Below are 18,609 nucleotides of genomic sequence, written 5' to 3'. Positions count from 1 at the left end.
ACGAGCGTGGGTTGGCGACCGCCATCTTCTTGACATCCTCGATAGTCGTCGAGTCCTGCTCAAGTCCGTAGAGACCAGCGAACGACGTCTCCAGCTCCTTGGCTTCTTCTTCCGACACGAAGCGACGCAGCACCGCAGGCTGTGCAAGCACTTGCTGGACCTTCTTGGTGCCAGCCAAGTGATAAGCGATCGATGGACACTTGATGGCGTACGAGCGCTCGATTAGAGTGCGGCCAGCCCATTCGTGCTCCGTCGGGTAGTCATTGGGCGTGTACGCAGAGCGGAAGTACGCGACAGATACTTCACGTTCATCAATCACCAGTGTACGCTTGCCATCACGCTCTACCAACTTGCCACGTGCATCCACCTCTGCCATAGTACGACGCAGCACGCGGATGCCGTGGTGCTCCCATAAATTGTACTCGAGCCAGCGCTGGTCGATGGCGTTGGCCTCGTTAGGTTGCACTACGAACATGACGACAGCGCTGCAGAGCATCGAGCAGCATCGTTAGTCACAAGTATGAGCCTATACAAGACTAGCATGTAAACGCTGATAACGCACTCCTTAGCACCGTAGAGCGTGTGTGCAGCCGCTAGGGCGTTGGGCAGTTCCGTAATTGCTTCGTTCTGCGGCAATCCGTTGGCATACTCGGTCGACGCGATGCCGTAGTGTTTCTCCAGAGCAGGAATCTCCGCTCCTAGTCTGCTCACCAGGAAGCTGGCAGCAACGGCAGTTTTGTAAGTCCAATTGAACTAAGATCAAAGTATAAAATACGCTGCAGACGGACCTGTGCATGCCTGAGACGAGCGAGCTGATGCAGGCGAAGGAGGACGAGATGGTATTGAGCTCCACCTGCAACAAACGCTGCGAGTCTCCAGCCACGTCTGCTTGGGGCTCGTGCAGCATGTAATCTGAGCGATGAATACCCAGATAGGCCTTCTGTTGGACACCTTCTTGCTGAACAAGCTTCGACAGTTCCAGTAAACGAGCTGTGAATGCGTCTTCAGCCACGACACTCTGGACGCAGCGGTGCAGCCAGTCCACATCGCGACTCACGCGGTCCACCAGGCGGCCATAGATGGGTGACAGCTTGACGCCGTGCTCGAACTGTGCTTTAGGGAATTGCACGGGCAGCAGGCACAAGGGGATGTGCGTGAAGGCAGGCGTGTGCTCCTTCGGCTTGCTAGGATCGCGCCATCCGACGAGTAGACCATGCGCCGCCGCGTACGCGATCGCCTGCTCCTTCACATCTGCCAGCTGCGCATCGCTAAGGCCGATAACGGCGCCGCTCTCTTCGCTCTCGATCGTATGCGGCGTCGCAGTGACAGCAGCCAGGAGATCCGCCATGACTTAGCTTTTGAGAAAATGAGTCGCGAGATTACGTATTTGATTTCCGACATATTGATTGGCTACTATGATAGAGGAGACCGACGATTGGATGAAAGGCGAAATCCGTTACAAACTCTGTTTGAAGCCATCGTCCACTGAGATGTCCGCGGCGGCGACGAGCTCCAGCGCAGCGTGCAAGGTCCTTTTAACAGAGAATACAGTCTCGACTGAATGTACGTCGTGTTGCTATTGCATTGGTGTGGGTTTTGTGGCTGGTAGTATTGCCGGTGGCTTGTTATCTGCTACATTTGACACTGCTCGAGCGAATCGGGGTTGCTTGGTGGTGTTTGTGGATCTCTTTTAAATTCTTACTGCGGGGTAAATGTAAATAGTGTGGCTCAACGCAGATGATGAAGACGAGCAGATGGAGCGGTGGCGCTCGCGACTACGCGCGTTCTACTGGGCGCACGACCCCCGCAAAGTCGATCGCGTCGTCGATATCCTGGCTAACCATCGGGTGCGTACTGCTCGTAGTCTTACAGCAATGAGGAAGTACTAACAATAATGATATTACCAGGGCAAAGAAGAAGCGTTTTTGCAGCGAGTGCACCGCGAATTTGGCGTCCGTGACTTCAGCGGCGAAGAAGCGATCGACGATATCTACGAGCACCAGCGCTACTCGTATCTGAGCTTCTCGTGGGGTTCCTCCTTCCCCGGTGCGTGTACTCTAAAGCTGCCAGGTAGCTTATCAATACATCAATGACTGACATGTATTGTTGCAATTGGCAGGACACCTTCTACCGACAGACCGCCATCAATGGAGTGGACTACATGGCTCACCGTCTAGCCAGACCCGCACGAAAGTGGAGCCTCAACTCCCTGTGAACTGGAATTGGACAAGTGATTGGGTTGTCGACAAAACCTCCTGTAAGTGTGACGCAGATGGATGGGTGTATGCTTTGGACTTTACCATGATCAACTACTTGGTCAAGAAAGGTGAAGAGCGCAGTGAGCCGAATGCAACCGACTATGTGCGACGACGACGGTGGGTCCGGACACGACGTCGCGTGCTCGATGATATTCCGCCAACAGTGTTACCAGGAACTGCTACCACCATTATCAAACTCGAGTCTGCCAGCAGTGATGAAGCCAATAACATTGTGAAGTGGGTAGTTGCTAGCAACTCGGGGGCCTCACCAAAATCTCCCAATAAGAATGACGTAGCAGAAACCTCTATTCTGGAAGAGCTTGACAAGTCCAGCGATTCCGAACGACCAGGATGTCCTACACCGCCCAAAACTCAGCCAGCATCTTCGCCGCCCATTCAACTAGAGCATTTCTCGATGGGTTTGGACAAAGTTGCGTTCGATGCTGCGTGGAAATCCGCTGTGCAAGACCTGGAACAAGTTTACTTGTGGTCAAAAGAGCAACGAGCGAAAACGAAGCAGAAGTGGGGGGTCAAGAAAGAAAAAATAAAGCGACAGATGCATCTACTTGAGAAGACGATCGTGTCGATGCAAGCGGTTGCTCTAGAGGAAGAGCAAAAGCGACAACAGGAAAGAGCACAGTTTCCAGGCAGTACTCGCAACAAGAAGCAGCAGGATGCGATGCCCTCACCGACAAGTAAAGCTACTCCCACAGAAGCCTCAATGGACAGTCCAACGAATGCCGTCAATCTAGCAGCAAGAATGCACTGCGCACAGTCGAAACTTGATGCTCTGCGACGATTCTACTGGCATCCACGTGAGAAGGGCTACTCCCTGCGCTTCAGCATTGACGGTATATTCTACGGACTTCGCGATTTCTTCGTTGAAAGTTTCGCTGGATCATACTCGATCCAGATCAGTCACCAGACGAATGGCGCGCAGGGAATTACTCCAACGTGTAAAATCTCGATGAAAGGCCACACAGTTTGTTGCGGTAAACACGTGAAGGTTGTCGGGGAGAAAGGAACGCGCATACCGAAGTCGATCTGGGACAGCATGTACATGGACTCTGACTTTGAAGCCTCCATCAACCTCATCTACGTGGAGGATATTGAAGACCAAAGCGCCGTGGGTCAAGGTAGATGGGAGTTCCTCTTTTCACCCGAGGCGACGTATGTTGAGCTCATTAACTTCACAAGACGCGTGAAAGGTGGTATGGATCTACCCGAGCCGATGGTCCGCAAGCTCTGCTCTAATGTGTTGAGCTCTCTTATTCGAGATTTGACATTGCTTTACTTCCCGTCTGAACTGGCGTTAGCTTTCAATTTGCCTCCAGCCAAACTTGATCTTAAAGGGGAAATCAAGATAACCGGACTGTCTATTGACCATGTCATGGAGAAAGAACTCAAGGAGATGGACTTACATGCGATTCGAGAAGAACAAGCCAAGCAAAAGCTGCGCGAACAAGCAGGTCAAGCTAATGGTGGAGATGGAAATACTACACGCCCTTCAAGTCCCATCAAAGATGCTGCCTCGGCTGCTGCACTAATGTTCTCGTCGTTGCTGACTGGTTCGAACAAGGAAATGCAAGCCATTGCCGAGGTGTTGCACCTATCTCTGCCGCAGTTCAACTTGCTCATCGCTCTCAAAAACAGCAGCCTCTTTCCTGCTACGTACAGTTTCCGCTCACTCGCCTCGATGTGTTCGTACTACAAAACATTCTCGGTTGCTGAAGAAACGATGGAATCGAAGGGAGACAACGACGGGGAAAGGGAAACTCAAGACGAGAGACTTCGTGCTACGTGGAAGCGCGTCCTTGAACTGGTTTTCATCAAGAAAGCGCAGACAGAAATCCTGTCGCCGAAAGCCCGGTCGCCTAAGGAGATGTCGTCACGAGAGACGGATTCGACTGTATTGCAGACCCAATTCGAGCTGTTTGATATCGACAAGTTGTTCGACACGATCAAACGTTTGTCGAAGAAGCCAGCGAGTGTCCAAGTCTCGGTGAAGCATTTTTACTCAACACTCAACGCTCTCAACGTCGTCGAGGCTCTAACAAAGCTGTACGAGCGCATTGTACTCGGTATCGACTATAGCAAGCCACGGACCGGAGCAGATGGCTTCATTTATGGAATTCGTCTTGGACGGAAGGCTACCGTCCACCCGGCAATGGCGAAGGCAGCCGCTGCAGCTGCAGCATCAGCCGCAGTGAACTCGGACGGTGAGATGCATCCTGTGGGCTCACCTCCAGTTCTTGACTTGAGGCGATATCGACCAGCTGAGGTTTCATTCCGGACTAGAGTCCAGGCATTCAGTAACTTCTGGCAGACTTTGAAGAAGGTGATTGAATTTGTCCGAGAAAATGTTGACGACGTGAGTGCTGAACTTGCTGGTAGTGTGAGGGGGACTGGTGAGGATTGTGAGCTCAATGGGTCGTTTAAAGATGCCGACTATCGTGGACCTTTAAGCATGGGGCTAGCCGTGCCTCCATGTTTCCTCGGTTTTTACCGTGCTGAGATGGTTACCTTGGGGAACGATCGTGTTGGAATGCAAGTGGATGTTATGCTTCCGTCCGATGCTGCCAATACTACGGCCGATGGTACACAGCAGCAAACTGTTAAAGCTTTGGAGCCTGTAGGACGTGTCATGTTGGCAGATTTATCCACTGAAGTCCTCCTAGACCTCGACGCACTGATAGCACGTGAAGAAGAGCGTCGAGAACAAGCATTGTCAGCAGCTAAAAAGAAGAAGTTGGCTTCCCCCAAGCAGACCAGTGCAGCTGGAACAACCTTCAAGAAACCAAATCATCATTCCGCGTTGAGCTTCTCCTTTGGCCCAAGTAAAACTGAAGGTGACGACGCTAATGTACCGTTACCGTCAACTCCTAGGGCCTTGGGGCAGCTCAACGTCAGTACCAGCGAGTTCACCAAGCTCCACACCACAGCTAAAGCAGGATCTTTCATGCTACGGCTGCTGTCAATCGCCGACTATCTGTTCACACACTATGTGCAACCTCACATCATGAAGGCGTTCCCACAGCATCAGGTGTTGTTTGATACAGCCAAAAGGAACATAATGGCATTGCTACAGTCGCCAAAGCTCGAGTTGGACTTCGATATCATGGCGAGAGCATTTATCCACGAAGACAAAAGCCTCATGCTTACTTGTTGCGGTTCCCCGCTGCACCCAACACCAATGACGTTCAAAGATGAGGTGAACTTACTTGACATTATCCTGCAGGTGGATGACCTGGTAAACATTTGGATCGACGATCGGTATCCACCGTACTCGAATCCGCTTTACTTCTAAGACAGCAACAAGGGAAAGACATCTTTAACAACAAAAAATGGAGTGTTAATTCCGATAAATACATGAATGGCTGGAGCCTCATTAATGGAGCTACACCAACACGATTTTCACCTTCGCCTAGTGCGTACAACCTCATTGACATGAGTAGTGCTTCTGCAACGAATATCACCGTGTTCAGCCCATTGGGCGAACGCTGTCCTGCACTACCCTACATCCTCATCATATTATTCTCACCGCCTAGGCCTGCGTAGGTAGCAGCTCCACCCCCAGAACACACGCACAAAAAGTAGTCCCTGGTGCCACCTAACAAGAACAGCACCAAGTTAGTTGCCACCTAGGCAGAGCGAAGGCTTCGACAAAGCCCCATTCGACTTACAGGGCGTTATCACAATGCGGTCATTACACTGCCTCCATCGTTGACTCAGCTGGCAACAACTTTTGGAGCTGAACCACTTCGTCGGACAGCATCGCAATCTGAGTATCTGCCTCCTCGATACTGGTCATGCATTGCGCATACTCCGCGCGTATTGCATCGAAGTCAAGTTCATCCTTGTCAGTATTCGATGCGTCTGTACAAACTGGCTTCTCGATAGGGGCATTGCACAAGGTCGCTGCTCGTACATTGTCGCTAAGTGCTGTTGTCGAGGCATCCTATTGCCGTAAAGCAAGACCAAATAACCACACAAAACAAGCGATTAGTGCTTCGCCCAAACACACGAACTCACCCGCACTAGGCACTACGCCGCCGCAGCAGGCTCAATAGATTTCTTTACGCAAGGTTGGCTCGCGCGATCTCCGTTTCGCCCGTCACTGCTCGCCGGCACTTGGGGCTGCAGTACAGGAGGCGAAACGCGCATATCGACGAATATACTGACCCCTGAAATATTACTGCGCTCTCGAGTCTCCGACTCAGGTTTCTGCGCTGCTGCTGTGTCGGTTGGTGAACAAGCAGCAAGTTGACTCGGTTTCCCCTCTTCCACACCTACGCTCGTTTGCACACCAATGCTACCGGGAGTCCTCTCGTTGTCAGCTTTGTCCGCAAGTGGCCCAGTCGGTGGCTTCTTCACAACTTCGGTAGCTGAGGATCTTACCACGGGATTTTTTGTTGTAGCACCTGACAGTAGAGTCACCACAGTACTCACCTTCTTTTTCGGGGACAACTGACATGGAGTAGATGACAACGACGCTGGACTGGACGAAGACATTGACGGATGCTTCAACACTCTTGCTGCAGCGTTCTCCAACAAGCGACTCGTCTGTTCCTTCTCACGCTCAGCAATCTTTCGCCGCATTTCTTTAATTGCGTCTTGCAAACTACTTGACGCCGTTGCCTTTGTGCGTGTATCCTCTCCGCCTTTGCGCGGTGAAAAATCCTCTGGACTGAGAGTGATTACTAACGACTGAGAGCACGCTGTCAGAGGGCGAAACTCAGGGGTAGTGACAACATGTTCAGCTGAAGGCTTTGCTTGATCTACTGCACTGATCGAAGGAGGTTCTGCCTTGTCTCCTGCTCCGTTCTCCTGCAATAACGCTATAGATTCACCAATCTGAGAAGACGATTCTTGGAGTGCCACACGCTCAGCGTCAGATGTATCGCTTATCTTCGGCTGCGTAGCCTTGAGCGCCTCGTCCACTGTAATTACAGTCGCCTGGGCTGGTGAAGGTTTATCGTTGATCACGTCATCCACAGCAGCCCTATCAACTGTATTTGACTCCCTTACAAGTGGTGTCGATACTTGAGCATCGTCCTGTTCGTTGTCAACAGCTCGTTGCCGGTTTCGTGTCATGGATCGTAAAATCTCCAGCCGAAGCTCATTTTCGCTTTTGGGACTTGCTGGTTCTGAAATTGAGCGTTTACTCTCGACGTGACTTGGTCTCGGAGGAGATGACGATGACAACGATGAAGAAGTATCCATCTCGGTCGTTGGCGGATCTGTAGGTGTCGTTGATGTCTTCAGAGACCGGTTAACTTTACTTCGGAGGGCAGCCGCTCGAAGGCTGTCCAGGTCAAAATCGTCAGAGTCGTTGCGCTCCTTGGTGGGAACAGGGCTCGAAGTACGAGCACGACTTTGGTGGGGTATCGGAGGAAGACGTGATTGATCGCTTACAGATCGCTGCAATTGATGACTCGGTATACCTGGCATGGGTCTGCTGGGTGCAGTTATCGGCACTGATCGGTACTTGAACCCTCCCTGCATCAGAGGCTCCGAGAACATCGCGTTGAGGGGACGCCCCACCTCGACACCAAGCATTTCCATACCTCCTTGACGGTTCACTCGCAAAATTTGGCTGTCTTCGTATGGCGGTGGTGGTGGCATTGGAGGATTTTGTAGATGATGCTGTGGTGAAGGCCTCATCGGAGGATAGACGCCAGCAGCAGCTGGACGTCCTGGTTGAAAAGGGGCTGGAGGTGGATCTTGGAAAACAGGACGAATATTCATCACGTTGCTTCTTGGATCGTTCCGCATCATCGCAAGCGTGTATTGTCCTGGTGGCGGACCTTCTGCAAACGGTCGCCGACGAGTTGCTCGCTCAAAATCAGGTATTATTTCTCCTGGTGGGGTATGCATCATCTGCATCGCCTCCAGTTTCCGTTTGCTCTTTTTCTTGCCGCGCTTTTTCTGCTTCTTGACACGCTGGTGAGGACGTATACCCATCGCGTCCATGGGGTATGCGTCAAGCTGGCCCGGTCGGTTCTCTCGCATCATTGCCTGCTGAGCCTGCATCGTCGGCTTCGGGGCCGCTCCTTCTTCGAAGATCTCTCCGTCTTCCAAACTCTCGGCCTCGACAACTCGATTGATGGGTGATGGTAAGCCAGCCGTGTCCTTTTCTGCTTCTCGTGCTTGGTTACGAAGGTCTTCGTCCACATCATCGCCGTCTCCAACTAGCGGAGGTGTAAGCGTTTGCTGTCTAGTCGCTTCCATTTGAGTAACCCGTTCCAGATCACTTTTCTTCTGTTGATCCTGTAGAGCCTTGCACATAGTATCCAACGCTACTTCGTCATTCTTCTGCGTCTGGCCATGAGAATACGGTTCACTCACAGGCGTAGGCATAGTCGTGCGCGACGACATCGACTGAGATGTCAAGGAAGTGGCCAGATCATGCACAGAAGAAGCCAACGATAGAGGCATCGGCGACGACGTTATTGGAGGCACAGCCGGCCAGTCCTCGTCCACATCCGACTCGATTTCTTCAGCTTCTGGTACCATCATGTCCGACGACTGTTGCAGTGACTGCGCCACCGCCATCTCCTTATTATTATCGATGCCCAATGTGCTCAACTTGACTGCATCTGAAGCTGCAGAACTCGCATTAGTTGTCGTAGCAGCAGCAGCAGCAGCAGCGCCAGGTACCGACTGTTGGGTCCACATAGGCTCGTCCTCGTCCTCATCGTCGTCATCTAGAGTCAGATCAATTGCCTGACCCGACGAGTTGCCACAACTACTTGGAGTCTGTTCCGGGTCAGGCTTAAACACTACTGGCCGCTCTGCAGCAACGAAAGGAGCTCCATTAGTGGGCCTCCCCAACTGAAAAAGCGCAGAGCTCGCAAGCGGCGCTGTAGGTCTCACGCCAGGGGGGTGCGACAGTGGTCTCTTGATCTGGGAAAAGCTCTGTGACTGGTTCTGGGTATGCAACGCTCGCTGTTGGGCCTTCCACTGCTCCTTGCTACGAACCATACGCGGCTGACTCTTTTCAGCTAGACTTCGCGGCTGTTACGGAAAAAATTGGAGCTAAAATAAAAGTATCTACACGTATCCGTGATGCTGAGTAATCGTCTTCGCTACTGCTTGCGTCGCTATCTTTTGTCTGCAGGTCGTGGTGAGCTCCCGTCACCCACCGCTCTCACTCCTGTTTGCAGCCAAAGAGGGGCTCGGCATGCTAAATACGATTCGAGAATGATTGTCAATCTGGTGTACGCGAACATATTCCGCATCCAATGTCAGTTTGCTTCCCATTCACAATCGGAAAATCAGCCTGATCCGCAAGTTGAAGCCCAGGTATTGTCTAGTCATGGTTCCTGTTCCGCACTACGCCAAGTCCGTCGCTCTTAAGAACTCGACGTCGCACCCAGTGACGGTGGTGGCGACTTTCGGCTCCGACGAATTCGAGGCTGAGGGCAAGGCCAAGATCAAGGAGACGTGTGAGTTGGCTCCGGGGGAGGAGAAGACCATCCAAGAGCGCGAGTACGACATGGGCGGCTGGACGGCCACGGCTGCGCTCTTCTCGCTAGAGGTGGAGCACTCGACGAACAGCAAGCTGCTGGGCAAGACGCTCTACACGCCTAGCGTCAGCGGCATAGTGGACGTGCTACACGTCGATATTGGAGCGGACGAAGAGGCCAAGAACTTCAAGGTCGCGGCTGTGCGCGAGGCCTAAGCTGTTGCAGTAGGAGATTTGAGGCTTCAGTTGCATTTGTCAACGTAGTCTTCGTCATTCTAAAACAAAACCTGTTTTTCTTTTATGGAATGGTTAGCAATTGGTTTGGTCGGTCGCCTGGTCTGGTCGTGCCGTGGATGTGGTGAGCTTGCCCTGCGTGTACGCCATAAATACTTGTGATCTTTGTCCAAGCTACATTGTCAGCTAACGAGACGTTAGCTAGCTGGGTGGTGGGTTCTCTCTCACCTCAGCTAGTGCTTCCTATCACCACTGTCAAAATCTCTACACATTCCGAGAAGTCAGCAAGGCGCTACGCTGTCGTATGAGGAACCAACATACAGGAAACTTACACGATGTGGCTCCCAGACGAGATGTCATCAATCGGTGGGCGTCCATACATGACCATAGACGAGTTACTTGACATCTTGTAAGCTGGTAGAGGCTGGTTTGTAGCCTCTCCGGCGTCCCGTATCTCAGTTTCGCCCATTGGTGAGTTGGAATAGTATGCGCTACCCGCATCAGAGCGTGGTGATAAAGGCGAAGCGGGTGTTCCTGGAGAATACGGCGCTGGCAAGTAGCTCGTGTCGCCGCTTTCTGATCTTGGCGTGTAAACGTCGCCGTTCCCACTGGGTTTGGTCTGTACAGACCGCTGTCCGGCAAGATCGACGTGTAAACCGAATCCCCTCTTCGGGCCACTACTGCTTCTACGCTGGCGGAACGAACCGCTGCTGCGCCGGCTGCTGTCTCGCTCGCGAATCTCACCGCTCTGGTTGCTGAGCACCTCCAAACTGTCGTCCACCTCCGCTTCAATAGCAGCCAATTCCTCTTCCTCACTGCGAACGCTTTCCCCTGACAGCCGTGAATCGCTTGTCTGATTGACACTGGGCTTCGAATTGCTCGGCGCTGAGTCGGACTTGGGCTTACCCCCACAGCATCTTTTCCACCATGGCACACGAACCTACACAAGAGAGAACACAGCAAAAGATAAAACAATGCCTTAGTTATATCTATAAATACGGGAAAAGTATGTGTTCTGGTCTGCTAAGGCCAGCTGCCTTTGCCGCTGGAGCTGCAGCTCTCGGTTGCCACGATATCGAGATGACTGACAGGGTATATACGTACAGTGTTTTGTCGCTCCTGGGCGTTTTTCCGCTTGCGTTGGCGGACAATGTAGTCGTAAGTCGTAATTTTTTCCATACCTGCGCAAAGCAAACGGTAAAGAAACGTTAGAAGCCACGTATGGAAGCGTTATTTGGATGGTCGTGCACGTACATAAGTGGAAGTGGAAGAGTGCGAGTTGCCCGATCATGAACAGCCATGGACTGAGGAAGGCCAGCAACACGATGTGGATGATCCGTAGAGTCTGCAGCGAAATGCGATACTGCTCGTCTACGCAGAGGCCCGTGAGATCGTCCTTCTCCGTAGAGCATCCATAGCTCGTCGCTGAATTTCCCTTGATGTCGTCTTCGTTCGTGTACAGCTCCACAACGAGATAAATGCCCACAGCAATCTGCACCGCAAGGAACACCGACGCACCCACGACGGAGCCCAGAAAGAAACGATAGTTCTTCTTTCCCACACAGTTGTTGAGCCATTTGCAGTGGTGGTCGAACACGTCCACGCACTTGTCGCACAGGCGGCAGTGTCGACTTTGGTCGTTCCTGTAGGAGGATAGTACATTAGGTGCATTGCAGAGGCGTCGAGGCCAACAGCAGCACGTACACATATTTTGTGCAGACGTTGCAGTAGACACGGTTATCTGGGCGTGAGTCTCTGGCGTCAGGCATGGTCTGCAGAAATAAAACGTCATGACTATGAGTCTGAAGTCACCACTAAAGCCTGCTCCGGCGTCTTACCGACGGTCTCATGATGCAGTCGTCGGACGGGTCAGTTCCCGTACAAACAGCCACAGACACCACCGTGATGAGGCAGGCGACAGCATACACAACGCTGAGGACGATAGCCGCCGTCTTATCCAGGATGGGTGTGTAGAAGGCGAAGTAGAGCGCCATGACGGCCGGGAAGACCACCCACGTGGCTAGCTGCAGCACGTGAAACGGCGTCTCCCACCCGTTCTTGCGCATTTTCCTCAATGCCTGGAGGTGTCGGAAGGTAAGGCGAGGAGGATGCGATACAGGTTGTCGCCGAACGCAGTCGGTCGTTGAGCTGCGCTGTCTATCAAGCACAGAGCTCTAAAAGCGAGACCCAATATGCGAAAAATCCGAATTGCTACGTGTTTTGTCATTCGCATCTGGCGCTACCGGTACAGTACTGTACCACGGTTTTGTCGTGGGTACTGACTGGTATGCGATTTCCGTTTCCTGGAAATCATACTCTATTCGGCAGCTCAATACAATTCACTACTTGGCCAAAGTAGCTAGCAGTACTTACATACGTACATGCACCATCAAGCTTAGTTTGGCACGGACGAGATGTGATTGAAATCACGATTTCATCGTGATGCAGCGTTGGACTACAGCAATACTTGATTGATAAGATACTCGAGATGGAAAAAGCAGAAGATCGAAAGGTCGTAAACTGACTCCTAAACGGCAACAATGAGACCGTCACCACTGTTCAGTAAATGCCACTGCATATTGCAGTGGATTGGTGGTTGGTTTCATTCAGCTTATGCTGGCCGTTGGCAAAACTTTCGTAGGGTAGCTTTGCCAACCAGCGTCCCTTCAAGATCCATCGACCCTCTGCTGTTCGATTCCGCCTTTTAGCCTCGCAACAAATATCCAGCCGTGTCTACAAGAGAGGGTGCGTGCTGTCCTCTATAGTTATTGAATCGCGTAAAGGAAGCAACCCGCCAACGCTCGCCGTGTTGTGGTGCAGAAGAAACCATGAGTCAACCCGAAATGACGGATTTCGAAAGGTTGGAGGACGAGGAGGAGGAAATTTTTGACAATGACGTGGGCGAAGAGAATACGGAGGTGAGTTAGTAACTTCTGTGGTGATTAAGATTGGCTTGGAATCCGCTACTTTCCTGCTCAAATGTCTGCTCTCAGGACTCCAAGTTCGACGAGATGATCGGTGTGCTCCAGGATATTCTAATCGACCCTGATTTTGTCGGCATGCAGAGCGAGTTCTGCCGCAACAATTGCGGTAGGACATTGGTTGGAGCATTTTTAAGAATGAAGTTCCGCTTGGAGAATCACTCACTCTGTATTAATGTGGAGCGTAGAGATCTTCGACAACGTGTCGGAGAACAAACTAATTTACATGGACATCTTCCAGCAGTACACTGACCTCATGGGTACGCGCTGTGGAAAACGATTCATTTGGGGCTGCTGTCTGACGTTGCCTTTCGGTACAACGGCACGTTTCTACATGTAGAGACGTTCATTGAGCGGCGACTGCACGAGAAGCTCGAGGTAAGTCTGCTCATACATAATGTATCATAATGATACATGACTGTGAACTAATGTTGGAGGCGGAACCGTGTGGTTTTCATTTTTTATTAGTCCTTCTCCATGGCGGATCTCTGTAATCAGATCCAAGAGCATGAAGGTAAAGAAGCAATGGTATGTTTATGGTCGTTTTGGCTTGTTGCTGATATCCTTAGACGAGATCCCACCGGATGTTATCGATGTCCTACTAAGCAGCTCGGATTTTGAAGAGTTCAAGAGTCTCATGCTCTCGTTCAAGCAAAATGAGATCCCGTGTATTGAAATCACCGGAGATGCTCTTATTTGCTGCAGTCCCTAGGAGAAGGATGTCTTCAAGGGCTATTGCAGTGGGAATATGGTGAAGAATTGCGGCTTTGAAAGAGCTTATTTAATAGCTACTTTCAAGTTGCAATTCCCCCTGCACTAAGAACCAGACTATCAGATACTTCGAAGTAATATCTTTTCAACAGCTTGACCTTAACCTTTAGAAACCCACTGAAGTGTTTGAGAAATATGAGTCCTATTCTCGACGCATAGCCGACGAGGGAAGAAGAAAGAATATTTTACGTGCCCCAAACCACTTTAGGACAGCGACAAGCCTACATGATAGTGCACCTGCCGCATGTGCATTTTGACATCGCCTTCGCTTCTACTGTAGATCATTTCATTTGCTGTAATCTTCAGAAAGCCATGCGTGTAATGAACTCTATTTCATTTTTTTCCAGTCGCACTCTAGGTCTACTTTTTATGCTTTCTCTTCTTGTTCTTGTTTTTACGCTGGGTTTCACCTGTTGACTTGCGCTTAGTGGACGATTCGCCTTCATCTTCAGCCTTACTTTCGCCAGCATCCAGCTCGACAACCACGTGTGGAATACCAGCAGCAGGAGCAGATAATTTCTTTTCAGTAACCTTCTTGCTTTTCATGGTCTTCTTTATCTTCGTGGTAGTATCCTCGCTTACGGTAGCTTCCTTAGCGGCCTTTTCATTTGCAGCGCACACGGACAGGCAGGTCACACGAGGCTTGGTAAGGAGTACAGTCGAGGCGATCGGTTCCACCAACTTGTTTGCCTCCTCAGGGGACGACTCGTCCAATGTGAACGAGGCGAAATCCCAGATCTGAAACGCGCCATCAGAAGTAGCCAACACAATCCACGGCAGCTTGTCCTCGCCATGCGGATACACCACTTGCAGGCATCGGATGCGCGCGTCAATATCTTTGTGCGTCACCTTTCCAACCAGTCTGTTAGAAACACATATGTTAGTCAAGAGATAAATGAGCTTTAGAACGGCTTCAGGCGACGCAACACGTACGTTCCGTTGGTCTTCCAGATAAAAATTTGCTTGTCGTCACCACCACAGACAACATATTCATCGGTGGCGAATGCAGCACAGTGAATCTTCTTCGAGTGCTCTAACGTGCCCACCAGCTAATCGACAGCAAAAGAAACAGTGACAATGCTTAGATATCGTTCCCCGTCAGTAGCATTTTTTTAATGTCCGCTGGCGACGCACCTCTGCGTTCATGTTGAACACCGACAAGTCCTTGCCAAAGCCGAGTGCGTAGTGTGTACCCTTCTGCGAGATCATGACGAGCTCTGCCTCCTTTTCCAGTCGACGGATGAAAGCGATGCGGCCCTTTACGAGGTTCCACATGCGTAGTGTACGGTCGCGTGCAACCGAAAAGCATAACTTGCCACTAGGATGCACCGCGATCGAGTTGATTTCGCCCCTATAATCATTGACGAGCTTAGCACATGCTTCACCCACTTGCGTCTACAGCCAAACACTTACTTGTGGCCTCCAAGGATGTGTAGACAGTTCCAGTCTGATGTACGCCAGATGCAAATGAAATTGTCGGCGCTGCCACTGAGTACGTGGCTTTGGCCGAAAAACTCGAGGCTCGAGATGGCCCCGTGCTGCTCCATGAGACTTCCGACTTCCACGCCCTTGTCGACATTGTAGATCCTGCATGAAATAACAGCAGTAACATATTAGTACGCTTTCTTCTTCTTCTTATCCCATGCTACTGCCCAGCCAAATCAATTAAACGCACTTGATCATCTCGTCGCTGCTGCCAGACAACAGTGTTTTTCCTTGTTTGGCAGCCATGAGCGCCACGCTCTTGATGCATTCCGAGTGTGCTGCATATCCGAAGGTGAGCTTCATCTTAGTGCGTTCGCCCGTAGTCACTGTGGGGCATTCCCATCCGTACAGCAAGCCTTCATACGTCCCAGCCACCACGCGAATCATCGTGTAAATACTTGATTGAGTTCTGTTGGTGGTGGAATGATTGCTCATATAAGTACGATTCGGGATGGTTGTAAAGAGCTTCCGGTGACGAGTCGGTGGCAATAGTCATCTGCAATGTGTGACGTGTGAGAACTTGTATTTTCACCGGTGGGATTGTGGCGAGCAATGGGATCGAGCAACGGGGTCATTGTCGTGGGAGATAGTTCGGTTGGAAAGCGCCTTCCGTTGGTTTCGGACACCAGATAATCAGTGGCTGGAATGATAGGTGTTGGCTGGTAGGTCATACTTTCTTTAGAGACAGCTACAGAAGGTATCGGGCCGAGAGCCTCAGGACACAAACACCTTCGATTCAAGAAAACAGATTTACCTGTAACATGGACATGAATGTACTGGTGCCAAACTACGATGAAAGCAGTGATCTGCGCCAGTCACCCATGGGCGGCAAGCACCAACGCAGTCTATCTTTGTCGGCGAAGTGGGCGAGCGATAAATCGATGGCAATCGAGTATCTCCGCCGTCAGCGCGTAAGAAGTTGACGTTCATTAGTTTATTACTGAGCACAAATGAGAAAAAATGTAATGATTTCAGGAGGTGATGACATGGATCGAGAGTGTGCTCCAGCGCGAGCTGCCGAGCACAGATCTGTTTGAGGCTCTCAAGTCTGGAGTGGTGCTTCGCGAAATGGTATGTTGATCATACTGGAAAAATACATACGATTCAAGCTAACGCTTCCATCGTGTATGCTGAATAGATGGAGACGCTTTTCCCTTCTGCTTCCAGCTGTATGTCGCCCATAAGTCGTCAGTACTCAATGCGAATGGCTCCTTGGAAGGAGCGAGAGAACACTTCCGTCTTCCTGCGGCAGTGCAAGTCGTACGTTGCGAAGCTGAGGGTAACAGCATTATCACATTAGGCGCTAACGATTAGTCTCTGCAGAATCGGAATGAACGATCTGTCGCTGTTTTGCACTGACGATCTGTATGAGGGCACGAATATGGTGCAGGTGCTGTTCTGCTTGCAACATTTCATGATGTTTTCGGAAGAGCACGCGGGTCATCTCTTCAAGCCCGTCGCAAGAGTCGAGCCCGCCACGTTTTCCAACCAAGAGGTGTGCTGCTGGTTCAAAATCTATCTATGCGGATGCAGAGAACTTGACAATGTTTTTTTGTAATGCAGGTGGAGATGGCGATGTCCAAGATTGAACAAGCAGGGATGGACGCCAAGGCCTTGATCTCATCAAGGAGCTCTCCCATGACACCGGAAAAGGCCGCAATCCAAGGGAAAGAGACCACAGTGAGAGTTTCGGAGCCTGCTTCGGTGTCATCGATAGTGGAGAAGTCCGAACGTGCAACGGGAGCGGGGCCTGCAGAAAGCGAGGAATGCACAGAAGGCAAGGCGAGTGCTCAATTGCCGCCAGAGGTATGCAATCAGAAGTCGGAAGACAAGCACGATATCGACAATCCGGCTGACGACGACGATGTGAATCAGGAGTCTGGAAGCGATGCTGGCGACGAAGGGGAAGAGACCGAGTCCGAGGACAGCCCCGTTATTGAGCAGGACACAAGTATCACCGAAACTGCCACTGTCGGCCATCCGTCGGCGCGAGAAATACAGACTCTAGCGGCCATAAAGACAGTGGCAATCATTCAGGCTATGGCAATAATCTACCAAGTGCTGTCAGACTTGACTGAAACGATTGAAAAGACCGAAGCGGGGACGCGTTTGACCGCCATGCAAATCCAAGATACACCGCCATTCGAGGCTGAACCAGAGGTAATTAATGAAATTGAGGAGGAGGAGGAAGTGGAAAAGGAAATTCCTGAGTCGACACCAGGCATAGCACAAGAAGCCAAGGGGGAAACTGTGGATCAAGCCAATATTGAACTCGGAATGAATGATGAGCAAGCCGATGCCTCTGCTGCCAACTCGACGGATGCCCCAGTCGATTCAACTCCAGCTGGAGAGGTTGCAAGCACCCAACCCGCACCAGAAACAACTGAAAACGCGACGGACAGCAAGGAAGAGGAGGTGAGTCGGTGCTGTTGCTCTCTGTTCTTCCCCATGAATATTTTTCCAAATAACACATACCAACTATTTGTGTAGAACCTGCAACAGGCAGTGGACGAAGAACTAGAAGCGAAGGCGATGTCAAAATGCACATGCGGCAGGTGCACTATCATGTAGGCTTGTCGCTGTCCTTAAGTGGTTTGGGGCGCGTAAAATATTCTTTCTTCTTCCCTCGTCGGCTATGCGTCGAGAATAGGACTCATATTTCTCAAACACTTCAGTGGGTCTCTAAAGGCTAAGGTCAAGCTGTTGAAAAGATATTACCGGTACTTCGAAGTATCTGATAGTCTGGTTCTTAATGCAGGGGGAATTGCAACTTGAAAGTAGCTAAGCTCTTTCAAAGCCGCAATTCTTCACCATATTCCCACTGCAATAGCCCTTTACGACATTCTTCTCCTAGGGACTGCAGCAAATAAGAGCATCTCCGGTGATTTCAATACACGGGATCTCATTTTGCTTGAACCAGAGCATGAGACTCTTGAACTCTTCAAAATCCGAGCTGCTTAGTAGGACATCGATAACATCCGGTGGGATCTCGTCTAAGGATATCAGCAACAAGCCAAAACGATGGGAGTCGGCATTTTAGCATAAACATACCATTGCTTCTTTACCTTCATGCTCTTGGATCTGGTTACAGAGATCCGCCATGGAGAAGGACTAATAAAAAATGAAAACCACACGGTTCCGCCTCCAACATCAGTTCACAGTCATGTATCATTATGACACGAACAATGTGCTTATGTAATTCGACTACTGTACTGCTAAGCGATAGCTGGTGGTGGGTGGGTGAAGTGTGAAGCAGCCATCGTAAATCTACTGTACTGTGGCTGGAGCAGAAACTCAAGAGAAATAGTCTCTGATTCCTACAGTAGTTTGAACGTCGATCTTGAACGTCAAATGTCGACCCCGTAATGAGGAGGTGGCTGGATCTGAAGACTTAGTGTCGGTCGTGAACCCC

The 18,609-nt window shown here is 50.8% G+C and overlaps 7 protein-coding genes across 7 annotated transcripts; 4 read left to right on the top strand and 3 right to left on the bottom strand.

The window, feature by feature from the left end:
* Positions 1–1,754: 1,754 nt before the first annotated feature.
* Positions 1,755–5,565, top strand: PITG_13273 (uncharacterized protein; the record flags this gene model as incomplete). The annotated part of the gene is made up of 9 exons (XM_002899881.1): positions 1,755–1,847; positions 1,908–2,046; positions 2,120–2,397; positions 2,665–2,897; positions 2,955–3,958; positions 4,013–4,080; positions 4,189–4,809; positions 4,867–4,969; positions 5,108–5,565. The coding sequence occupies 9 exons, from the start codon at positions 1,755–1,757 to the stop codon at positions 5,563–5,565; spliced, it is 2,997 nt and encodes a 998-aa protein (XP_002899927.1).
* Positions 5,566–7,669: 2,104 nt separating this feature from the next.
* PITG_13272 (uncharacterized protein) lies at positions 7,670–8,437 on the bottom strand (the record flags this gene model as incomplete). The annotated part of the gene is made up of 4 exons (XM_002899880.1): positions 7,670–7,713; positions 7,811–7,858; positions 7,952–8,342; positions 8,417–8,437. 4 exons carry the CDS (start codon positions 8,435–8,437, stop codon positions 7,670–7,672), a joined length of 504 nt encoding a protein of 167 aa, XP_002899926.1.
* A 1,139-nt stretch (positions 8,438–9,576) lies between these two features.
* Positions 9,577–9,942, top strand: PITG_13271 (uncharacterized protein; the record flags this gene model as incomplete). Its single annotated transcript, XM_002899879.1, has 1 exon — positions 9,577–9,942. One exon carries the CDS (start codon positions 9,577–9,579, stop codon positions 9,940–9,942), a length of 366 nt encoding a protein of 121 aa, XP_002899925.1.
* Positions 9,943–10,288: 346 nt separating this feature from the next.
* On the bottom strand, positions 10,289–12,026 carry PITG_13270 (palmitoyltransferase, putative; the record flags this gene model as incomplete). The annotated part of the gene is made up of 5 exons (XM_002899878.1): positions 10,289–10,900; positions 11,050–11,141; positions 11,215–11,603; positions 11,665–11,732; positions 11,799–12,026. The coding sequence occupies 5 exons, from the start codon at positions 12,024–12,026 to the stop codon at positions 10,289–10,291; spliced, it is 1,389 nt and encodes a 462-aa protein (XP_002899924.1).
* A 645-nt stretch (positions 12,027–12,671) lies between these two features.
* On the top strand, positions 12,672–13,710 carry PITG_13269 (uncharacterized protein; the record flags this gene model as incomplete). The annotated part of the gene is made up of 7 exons (XM_002899877.1): positions 12,672–12,705; positions 12,781–12,878; positions 12,954–13,050; positions 13,130–13,201; positions 13,282–13,319; positions 13,410–13,455; positions 13,511–13,710. 6 exons carry the CDS (start codon positions 12,789–12,791, stop codon positions 13,651–13,653), a joined length of 486 nt encoding a protein of 161 aa, XP_002899923.1.
* Positions 13,711–14,072: 362 nt separating this feature from the next.
* Positions 14,073–15,584, bottom strand: PITG_13268 (p21-activated protein kinase-interacting protein, putative; the record flags this gene model as incomplete). The annotated part of the gene is made up of 5 exons (XM_002899876.1): positions 14,073–14,574; positions 14,622–14,761; positions 14,847–15,063; positions 15,126–15,299; positions 15,388–15,584. The coding sequence occupies 5 exons, from the start codon at positions 15,582–15,584 to the stop codon at positions 14,073–14,075; spliced, it is 1,230 nt and encodes a 409-aa protein (XP_002899922.1).
* Positions 15,585–15,958: 374 nt separating this feature from the next.
* PITG_13267 (uncharacterized protein) lies at positions 15,959–17,067 on the top strand (the record flags this gene model as incomplete). The annotated part of the gene is made up of 6 exons (XM_002899875.1): positions 15,959–16,108; positions 16,173–16,268; positions 16,336–16,454; positions 16,521–16,692; positions 16,767–16,877; positions 16,975–17,067. 6 exons carry the CDS (start codon positions 15,959–15,961, stop codon positions 17,065–17,067), a joined length of 741 nt encoding a protein of 246 aa, XP_002899921.1.
* Positions 17,068–18,609: the final 1,542 nt, after the last annotated feature.

The sequence above is a fragment of the Phytophthora infestans genome, genomic scaffold, assembly GCF_000142945.1.
Source record: "Phytophthora infestans T30-4 supercont1.28 genomic scaffold, whole genome shotgun sequence".
Taxonomy (NCBI): domain Eukaryota; phylum Oomycota; class Peronosporomycetes; order Peronosporales; family Peronosporaceae; genus Phytophthora; species Phytophthora infestans.
The sequence above is the reverse complement of the archived record's forward strand: the minus strand, read 5'-3'. Positions and strand labels throughout refer to the sequence as shown.